This window comes from Scomber scombrus, chromosome 16 (assembly GCF_963691925.1).
Source record: "Scomber scombrus chromosome 16, fScoSco1.1, whole genome shotgun sequence".
In the NCBI taxonomy this organism is placed as follows: Eukaryota; Metazoa; Chordata; class Actinopteri; order Scombriformes; family Scombridae; genus Scomber; species Scomber scombrus.
Window position 1 is genome coordinate 25,844,196 of NC_084985.1, and position 10,828 is coordinate 25,855,023.

At 42.2% G+C, this 10,828-nt stretch overlaps 1 protein-coding gene across 1 annotated transcript; it reads left to right on the forward strand.

The window, feature by feature from the left end:
• The first annotated feature begins 368 nt into the window (after window positions 1-368).
• nr1d2b (nuclear receptor subfamily 1, group D, member 2b) lies at window positions 369-9,688 on the forward strand. The gene is made up of 8 exons (XM_062435601.1): window positions 369-869; window positions 3,276-3,506; window positions 3,910-3,998; window positions 4,677-4,821; window positions 5,851-6,554; window positions 7,146-7,331; window positions 7,428-7,638; window positions 7,829-9,688. Exons 1-8 carry the CDS (start codon window positions 851-853, stop codon window positions 8,023-8,025), a joined length of 1,782 nt encoding a protein of 593 aa, XP_062291585.1. The 5' UTR covers window positions 369-850; the 3' UTR covers window positions 8,026-9,688.
• Window positions 9,689-10,828: the final 1,140 nt, after the last annotated feature.

The following is a 10,828-nucleotide window of genomic DNA, read 5'->3' on the forward strand; positions in this document are numbered from 1 at the left end:
ATATTATTAACCATAATTTACAATATTTTTTTTTTAACTGCCTGAAGATAATCTAATCTAACTTCAGTGATAAATGATGCCTGCCAAGATTTCATCAGGCATGTTTCAGTGTACCTTTGCCCTCCATTCAGCATAGCACGGTGACAAATTTGGATTCAGACCAAAGTATTATAACTATCATAAATATAGAGTTGGGGTTTTTTTTTTTTTTTTATATATACAGGATGCACTTTGCTACGTGTCTTTGTTCAATCTGACTGGTGAAAGTGTGTCAGTGGGTTACATTGACACCAGTGACTGCAGGGCTGTAGAGGAAGGAGGAGCCGATGAACTGGGTCACATGGTCGCTACACTGATCGCTACTCGAAACAGTCACTGCAACAAAAAAAGCCAGTCTTCACAACGCCACCTTCCACTGTGCTATCTCTGAGTGGAAAGCGCGTAGATTACTGGATGTGGCTCAATTACTGTGAAGGTAGACGAGCTTCGGTTTTTTCCCTCTTTTGACAGAAAGAAGCGACGAACACCTCCGAGGACGGAAAAAAACAGCCTGTTCAACGTCGTTCAACTGAAGCTTTGAAAACTTAACCGCGTCGGTTTGATATGTTACATTTCCTCTTGTGAAATACAATCATACTCTCGCTTCGTCTGTCACTGTCAACCGACCAAACCGTCTGTGGTCCTAATATCAGTTTAGCAGTCGTGAATTTTAAATGTTTTAGCTTTACGGGCAGTTTCTCTATCGTGAGCACTCAGCGACTTTTCAGTTGCTGAACACCAAAAACAGAAAAAACGGCTTCAGCACTGAGGTAGCAGAGGAGGAGGAAAGTCCCCCGAAACACATTTGGAAATGGAGTCGACCAAAGCTGGTAAGTGTGCTTTAACGTTTGTATAGCTGCAGCTTGTTGAATGGGCTAATATGTTATAGTCACATCCAGCCATTAGCTTCAGTGAAATGTCGCTTTGTGAAAGTGGCACGACTCGTCTCACAGCAACAACGAGGCTTGTTTTATATTTTTAAACAGTCTTCGCTTTCTGAAGAAGCACTTTAAATGTTTAAAGGCTGTGGCGTTTACTGGTGTGTTAAACTGGGTTAGGAGTGCCACAGGGCTGTTGTTGTTACTCAAGTATTTGGCTCGGGCAGCACTGCAGTCGTCTCTTCTCACATGGACCCGTCAGTTTAGCCATGTGCACCTGTGTTTACGTTACCCGTGCGTCGCCGCTGATTGGTCGAGCGGTGCCGTGACGTCACCATTGCATAATTTGCCCCAGCAAACTGGCGTGGGGTCCCGCCTGGATACACGTGAGGCTTCTCGCAGCGGCGCGCGGTGACCCAGTTTTCCCCGGGAAAGAACATGCTGGCTCCACGTGGGGGCGTGTTAAAAAAAAAAGTCATGTTATGTTGCGTTCAGGGCCCGTGGGTCAACCAATGCTCCATTTATTTAATGCCGTGCTAGCCAGGGCATTTAATTGTTTAAAGCAGTTAGAAATGCCTTCCAACTCCATTTGATATTAAATATAAATGTAAACTCTGGGTTTAGTATTGACATTGTTTGGCAATATTGGAATAAAAATGAAATTTGTAGGTGTTAAATGGGACATTCTATTCGACAAACTGAACTTATTTTAAATAACTGCATGATCACAGCTTCTACAATCAAATGTCAAGAACCTTCAAGAGGCTTTACTTCTCTAACGTATTTACTTTAACTAGACTAACAGGTTTTCCACTGGCTCAAAAGGGTTAAATCCACCATTTCCTATGGGCCATGAATGCAGCACTCATGTCTGTGCTATTTTCCAGCTTTAAGTTGGATAAAATTACCGTAGTCAAAATGAAAAACAGCCTCAAGTATGGCTGCTTTTATCCTTAAAATGAAACCTTACATTCTTTAACTTTTATTTTTGCACTTAAACACTAGCCTGTAAAACATTAAGCAATAATGATAAATAAGACCAATAGTTAAATATGTGGAATAAAAAAACAGCTTTGATGATATTTTTATATTGCAAAATGCTGTGAAAAATAATTAGAACAAATGTTCCCAGTTCATCATTAATTTGGTACCATTTTGTATGAATGCCTATCTCACAATTACAATGTATAGAATGCATCCTGTGCTGACTGAAATGTGTAATATCGGTATGAGCTGTTAGTTGAAAATCATCTCATTAAGAACATCATTTGGCACTAGAACATTTTTCTTATGAAGACTGTGTACGTGAATGGTTGCAGGGATGGGCCAGACTACCTACTACACACATTTGTGAAGCTGACATTATGTAAGAGCTGTTACCTAATGATTGAGAATGGCAGGGGGAAGTAATCAGGTCAGCCTATGTTGAGGGGAAAAAACGGCTCAGCAGCAGTCTGTCTGCTCGCCTCTCACATGGCTGAGGACGCCGTTGCCCTCTTTACGTTAAGCCTGTTGGTTCCACAGAAGAAGAAAAAACCCCGTCTGGAGCTGGTGATGACTAGAGTTTCATTTCACTGAAGGGAGAGAAGACGACAGGGAGTTAGCACGAAGCGCTGAGAGTCACCATGACTGAGCAGACAAAGAGAAAAGCTCCACCTACAGAACCCTGAGTGTGTTTAACATATAGCTGAAGAATGAAGCCGTCACAGTGCTGCACAGTATTTTAATTGACTGCTAATTATTGGGAAATTTACAAAAAATGTATAAAGAGAGGATGATTAGCGCATTAAAGAATGAGCGTACATGCAGCACCTTTTAAAAAGAAGCAAAGATTAATACAATTAAAGGATAGACTGCATTTATCTGTCTCAATACTTAGCTTCTTGTGCACTCAGCTCATTGGTTCTTGTAGAGGACATAAATCTGCACACAAAAAAACCGGTCATAAAAATGTTGACTCAGTCATTTCCTAAACCAGCTGGTCACTGTACTTTGGTTTAATGATGCTCAAACAAGAGGAAATAGTGCTTTTGTCAGGGACTATTTTCAGCTGCGGATTAATCTACATTTGGCGCTCCAGTCAGTATTTACTGCAGTAGGACAGTGTGTGCGGTTGTGTGGCTGAGTCAAAGTAAACTACAGGGTGTGTTCATGATAAAGAAAGGAACATGTGGTGGTTTTCATAGCATGTCTTAACATAAGAAAAAAATACATAATATCCATGTAGAAAAATGAAAGCTGTATTAAAACACTGCAGCTTCCAGCTCGGAGCTCTCCACATTGTTGAGTTCAGTTGTCTCTGCAGCCGCTAACAACATGGCCCTATTTTTTTTCTCTCTTGTCATCGTTGTGCATCAGGAGGCGTAATAGCCTACATCAGCTCATCCAGCTCTTCTTCCAGCCCGGAGTCCTGCCACAGCGACTCCTCCAATGGCAGCTACCAGTCATCCTCCCCGCCCCACGGCTCCTCATCCACCCGCCGTCAGCTGGGTCAGCCGGCTAACCCCGCACTGCCCGCCGGGGGCCAAAACCCGTCCGGGACTCAGAAAAGTGGACGATCATCCTCCACTGCAAAATGTGGTATCACAAGTAAGTAGGCTAAATACACAATTTCACATAGGGGGAAGATGTGCATGAAGTGTGAGGCATGTGAGCTGTGGAAGTAGGGCAGCGGATGTGGTTTTATTAATACTGTGGTGATGAGTCCATGTCCCTCCAATGCACCTAAACCCCTCTCCAAATTTCTATTAATTATTTGGATTTTTAATTTTCTCTTCTACAAATGTAATTTATACAAATTCCTAAAATCTGTTTAAAAGCGTCCTTTTTTCTAAATTGTTATAGATAAAAATCTGGTCTGACCTTTTTAAAGGAGTACATCTCTGTACTTGCAATACAGTTTGGAAAATTTTTAGAAGTGGCGTTTGTGTTGTGAAGGTAATCTACAAAAACATGCAAAAGTGTAAAGAATGTGTTTTTGTATCACTCTCAGAAATCAACGGCCTGGTGCTGCTGTGTAAGGTGTGCGGCGACGTGGCCTCTGGCTTCCACTACGGCGTCCACGCCTGTGAGGGCTGTAAGGTGAGGCCAGCTCTCTGAATAAACCCCACTCCCACGAACCCCCTACACACACACACACACACACACACACACACACACACACACACACACACACACACACACACACACACACACACACACACACACACACACCTGGCAAACACGCTGCTGCGACACAGCTACGGGCAGAGCAGCACTCGGGCTGAAGTCGAAGTGGGTCACCTCCCAGCGTCGCCATCTGTACAGCTACAACTAGAGACTCGGGGAACTAGTTCACTCTCCCCATATTTATATCAGTTGCCCCTCATACTTCACGTTGCTGTGTGGCCTAGTTAACCATGGGGAGCGGGTCACAGTGACAGACACACCACAGTGCGCTTCAGAGGAGGAACACACACACACACACACACAAAAGACCAATATGTTGGTTGGCTAGATTTTTGCTATTTCATTCAAGCCTTTGTTTTTTATTACCATTTATTTAATCTGCAGCAGCCTTGTAGCAATCAATTAATATATATAGATAAAATCTGAGTTTAATCAGACATAAAAATGCTCAAATGTAAAGGTGAAACTTGGGCAAAATGTCAGAATTCCCTTAAAATGAATCCAATACTGAGACTTGTATCCACAGAGCTATTAGTGATGTGTGTGACTTGTTCTCACATGTGCTCTTTGTGTTTGTGAACACACACACAGGGCTTCTTCAGGAGGAGTATCCAGCAGAACATCCAGTACAAGAAGTGCCTTAAGAACGAGAGCTGCCCCATCATGAGGATTAACAGGAACCGCTGCCAGCAGTGCCGCTTTAAGAAATGCCTGATGGTGGGGATGTCTAGAGACTGTGAGTGTCCGCTGTGTCCTGCACCTGCACTCATTACTGTCACACTCATTGATTCAGTCTGTGTACACACACACACACACACACACACACACACACACACACACACACACACACACACACACACACACACACAGATGTCTTGATTGTGAACTGTGTGAATTAACAGAGGTACTTATGTTATCCTCAGTAAAATCAACATAGTCACCCAGCATCACATGTGCTGTAGACATGTAGAATTCTGGGTATCTTGCTTTATAGTGCAGTTACTCTCGGGTTTGATGTGTCATGAGCCCAGGCATAGTTTGTCATATTGCTTATTATTTAACAATTACCAAACATTTTAGGTACTATAGTAATTTACTATTCCATATACACAATGAATGTGTGTATTTAAATCAATAAATAAGACAATTTCGCAATAGTAATGTGAATAAATACACAAAATATATTACTAAACTGAAACACAGCTCAATGTTATTTAATATTAAAATGTTTGCAGGAGTAGGCGGGATAAAATAATATTTCAAAACCATGAGATGAGTCAATATTTATTTTGTAATGTTTGTTTTATTGATGTAATATTGAACACTCTTTTTAAATCCTACAGTTCCAATGATTGAGCTTGAAAGCATATTTTGGTTACATTCCTGCCTGGTAAACACCGAAGTCTTTCATTAGTTGGTAGTTTCCAAATCCAAGCTGAGATAACCGCTAATCGCTGTGACATCATCAGGGTTATTCCCCAACCACAGATGACATTTTGTCTTAACTGTTTTCACAAGTTCCACATGCTTCCTGTGACCAGTGAATTTAACTCCATGTGTAACATTGGTGGATTGCTCCTTTTAACGTGTGCATATGATGCTTGAGATACTGTACATGCATCAATTGAAATAAACTAGCCCAGTCAGTGTGTGTGAGGAGGGATTTCAAACATATTGTTGATGAATAAAAATGATTATTTATAACTGCTGTTAAGACTAGTCTAGAAGTGAATAGTGCTGACGTGTTTGTCTCCTCTCTGTTCAGCTGTGCGTTTTGGCCGCATCCCCAAGCGTGAGAAACAGCGCATGCTGCTGGAGATGCAGAGTGCCATGAACAACATGATGAACAACAGCCAGATGCACAGCAGCCAGGAGCTGCCCATTGCCAAACCGCTGCCAACCTGCGCCACCCAACCTACCTCAGGGGACACCGGCCCCACCCCCTCCTCTTCTCCATCGTCCTCACTATGCTCCAGCCAATCAGACTCCAGCTCTGACCCTCAACTGACTGTGGCCATGGACACCAGCCCCAGCTCATCCTCTCCCAATGCTTCAGACAGCGGGGAGGAAGAGGTGATTGGCTCGGTGACCAGAGCCCACCAGGAGACCTTCATGTACAACCAGGAGCAGAGCAGCCTGACAGGCGAGGCCCCGCCCCCCTCAGGCCTGCAGAACAGTGGTGCCGCCAAAAACACCACCAGCCACCGGATTGAGGAGCGACAGGATGCCTGGAACCACCACAACAACCTGGTCACTATGACAACCCAAGACCCCCCTTCCAGCCTGGGCCCTCAGGGTCCAGAGGTCAGCAGCAGCAGCAGCCACTGCCCCTTTAGACTGTCCAGGAGCGCTGCCAGCAGCCATTGTCCCGCCTACGCTCACGGAGCCTTCAGAGCTCCGTCCACAGAGGGCCCCGCCAACGGAGCCTACAGTGGGCCCCTGTGGAGAGGAGGCAACAGGATGCATCTGGTAAGAATAAACAAGGAGAGGAGAGTTTATTAGTATAACACTGAGCCAGTTTGAAATGCTTTACACAAGGAATGAAAGAGTATTTAAATAAAAGACAAGGGAAAGGAAAATGTGTGTTGAAGTAAAAATGAATGAATTAAAGTAAAGTAACAGTAGAGCAAAATAAAAACTGCATAGAAACTAAAAACTGCTTAAAATGTTTTTTCTAAATCTTAAATATATAAATAAAGCTGTTTTAGTTAATTGATTTTTGGCCACTTGGGGGCAGCAAAAGAGCTGAAAAATCATCTTACAAATTGGAAAAATTGACTAAATGGCTTCATTGACCTGGGAGGACACTTCACATTGCACATACTCCCTATGTCCATTGTTGATATTAAAATATTGATACATTAATATTGCTACATTATTTACATTTACAACTCAGTGAAATGAGTTTAGAGGTGACTTTTGAAAGCCAAATGCTGCTGACACTGACACAATTTGATAGTTTTACCCTCAAATATAATGTATTTGTATTGGGGCAGATAACAGAAATACTGTGCAGCTGGTTTGATGTGTCAGTCTTACATTCCTCTGTCCTGCCCTCAGGTTTGTCCCATGAACACATCTCCTCAAGTGGACCCTCAGAAGTCTGGCCACGAGGTTTGGGAGGAGTTCTCCCACAGCTTCACCCCTGCTGTCAGGGAGGTGGTGGAGTTTGCCAAGAAGATCCCAGGCTTCAGAGACCTGTCCCAGCCAGACCAGGTCAGCCTGCTGAAGGCCGGCACCTTTGAGGTACGCTAAGTTTGCCACGTGCCACACACGGCCGATGATGTTACAGCACGTATCACATCAGATGTTCTCTGACAGAGCGGCGTTTGTGTTGTGCAGGTGCTGGTGGTTCGTTTCGCCTCGCTGTTCGATGTGAAAGACCGCACTGTCACCTTCCTGGGTGGGAAGAAGTACAGCATGGACACCCTGAGGGCCATGGGTGCCGGGGACCTCCTCAACTCCATGTTTGACTTTAGCGAGAAGCTCATCAACCTCGGCCTCAGCGAAGAGGAGATGAGCCTCTTCACTGCAGTGGTCCTGGTCTCTGCAGGTTGGTTTTATTGAAGATTCTAGTTTTGCATATTCATTCTTCTGTCATTTGAAAGATTGTTTTTCTCAAATCTTAACAGAATTATCTCAAAATTGGCAAAAGAAAAATGCTTGCATACTGTAAATCACATCCCCAAAGATGTGAAGCATCCCTCAGCCTGACATTAACTTGTCGCCATCCGTTTTTCCAGATCGTTCTGGCATCGAGAACGTGAACTCGGTGGAGGCCCTGCAGGAGACGCTGATCCGCGCCCTGCGAAGCCTCATCACCAAGAACCATCCCAACGAGTCAGCCATCTTCACCAAACTGCTGCTCAAACTGCCCGACCTGCGCTCCCTCAACAACATGCACTCTGAGGAGCTGCTGGCCTTCAAGGTCCATTCCTGAAGTCATACTTGACCCCCCCCCCCCCCCCAAACACAAACACAAACTGAAACGCCAGTAAGCGGACGTGGACCACTGTCTCCCCATACCTCCTACTCAACCACAACCACACCTCCACACTTCTCCCGACGGTTCTTTTCCTTCTGTCTATAACTTGAACTGAAAGCTCAAAGCTTTCATTGAAAAAGGGGGAAGACGACCATAAAAATGTCCTTGTACTGTACTGTAGGGCGTAACAGCCTGTGTGATGGTAATGCATACATACAGACACACTGAGTGATGTATATGTTTCTTGTGTTTGTGTGTAGCAGACTGTACCTTAGCAACTGTACAAATGTTAGAAGCACTTTTCTGTATAGTGTAGACTGGTATTTTTGCATTCATAGTGCAATATGTGACTGCTTTTTGATTTGAGCTGTATAGTGAGGAGTCAAGAAACTTATGGCAGACATTTAATCATTTTGAATAGGTGCTGTGTTCACGTGATAAGGGGGAGTTGTAAACCTGAAACCCCGTGGACACCGAATGAGTGATGAGGAGAATCCTCTTTAAAAACAAACAAAACTTTTTAAAAATGCAGACGACAATGAGAGGAATGTGGAAGAGTTCCAGCTTCCCAGCGTGGTCGGAAAAATCACGAGAATGTCTGTTTGTTTTCGAATGAATCCAGAGAGCAAAAGAAGACGATCCTTTTATTTCAGGCTTTACACAGAGTTGTGTACGTGCTATGCTGTGGGGTTTTTTTCTTTTTCTTTTTTTGTCAATTTCGTGTGATTTTTTTTTTCTAAATTATTCGGGCATTGTGACAAATCAAATGTATTCAGTGTCACTCTTAATTGCTATATCCGATTTCCACACATGGATCTGTGGAAACGGAGAAAACACTGAACCACTGAAGTTTTGGACTTGTTTCAGCATCTTGAAGATGCATTGTCACTCTCATATTTTACTTAAAGAAAAAAAAAAAGTCTTCTGTCCTGCCTGTCCCAGGTCGTGTCGAGACACTTGGTGTTGCTGTCGGACGCCGAACGGCAGAGAAGCGTTGCTTTGGGTGTCGACTCGCAGACACCAGCAACTCCCACCTGCTTCTATAGACTTTTTTTTTTTCATTTGTTTGACAAACTGTACAGATTTTAGTTGACTATAGTTAAACTGAATAGTTAGGATTACCACATAAAAAAATATGATTGTATTATTACTGAAGCGATTGTAATTTAAAGAATAAGCTGAGTCAAGGTGACAGCCGAGTTGCTGACGTTCAGATATTTTTGCGACGCCATCTTTTTGTTCCATTCGTTCCCCATCAATGAATTCAGAATGTCTCGCCTTGAATATCCAGAGCTTCTGTCATTGTGTTAACATTGCTGACATGTGGTTCTGTTCTCCTCTGTGAAAGGATTGCAGTATGCATAGATTTCTATATAAGTATATACATATTATCATACATACATTACTGTATAGATGAATATATCTATATAAATACATTTTATAAATGCAGTTCTCTTGCTGATGTGGTTATTTCATGTGTCTGTCTTTGAATTAAGCAAAATCAACTGTTAGTTTTTGCATGGGAACATTTTGAAGGCACGTAATATGAAAATCAAAGAACATAAGAAAAGTTAAGAAACTATAATTGAGCATTAAAGGACAAAGCTTTATCTCCGAAGTCTATGCTGTCTCTTATGTTTAAAGAATTCAATGCTTCAACTGCTCTTAAACTACGGCTGTTTCTACAATGTCATAACATGATAGCATAATTAATTACGTTTGCTATAAAAATAAAGCATTACATTTACTGCTGCCCTAAAGCGTTACAGCTTATTGTGCTCATGATCCATCTGGGCTTTGTTTTCATCCATCATTAAAAACTATAATAATGATGATAAAGCATTTCAGTTTAATTCTTGAAATGGCTGATGAAACATTTAAAAAACCATTTAACATATTTAAATTACATTTGGTGGAAAGGGTGAAATGTTAAGCGTTTTTGGTCTAGATGTGTTTGTAATATTTCATGTCAATTCATTCATTTACTTATAAGGACAACACATATTAATCAACTTAAGGTAAATGTGCCAGTGTTAGCCAGCTGACTAATTTTCAACTGCTGTCCTTTAGCGAGATGTTATAAAAACCTGTTTGTGATCAAATTTACATAACAAAGACAAGCGGACGTCATAAATGCGGCAAAAGCAACGAAACAAAAAAAAAAAATCTCAATACAGAACACAAGCCATGCAGATGAACAGGAAACTGCAAGATGTCGATACAGCAACCACAAACAACATTTTGGCACGTAGCCATTCAAATAACACGAAGCAACAAAACACAGCCGAGCAGTACTGACCACAACCATCTTTTGATACGTAAAGACATGATATATATAATAAAATGGTCATGAGGACTGAGTTGTGAGACGCAACTACAGGAAAACAAACTCGATTATTAATGAAATGCCAGTAGTGTTTCCATGCATACACAAGCCATGCAAAGCTGGCTGCCTGGTAACGGGCAAAGGACAATGGGTCAAGTTAGGAACAGGTTAGCCAGTAATGAAAATGATCATAATAAAGCAATAAACTATGTAGATTAGAAATGTTGTTGACATGATGCCAGACGCCAGGTCTTGAGACTTGGTCTGAAGGTGTGGTAGGTGGTACAGTTTTGTTATTTCAGTTGGTGTTCCATAATTGAGAAGCCCTTACAGAAAAGCATGATTGGCTGATGGAGTTTGTAACCCACAGTAAAATATGAATAAATACAAACAATTCATTAAAATGCATAAATAAGTTGAAACAGTTAAACT

Bases quoted from the DNA above. Each gene is read 5' to 3' on its own strand.
- nr1d2b (XM_062435601.1), top strand. The intron at 4,822-5,850 runs GTGAGTGTCCGC...CTCTCTGTTCAG, and splicing joins GGTGGGGATGTCTAGAGACT to CTGTGCGTTTTGGCCGCATC. The intron at 7,332-7,427 runs GTACGCTAAGTT...TGTGTTGTGCAG, and splicing joins TGAAGGCCGGCACCTTTGAG to GTGCTGGTGGTTCGTTTCGC.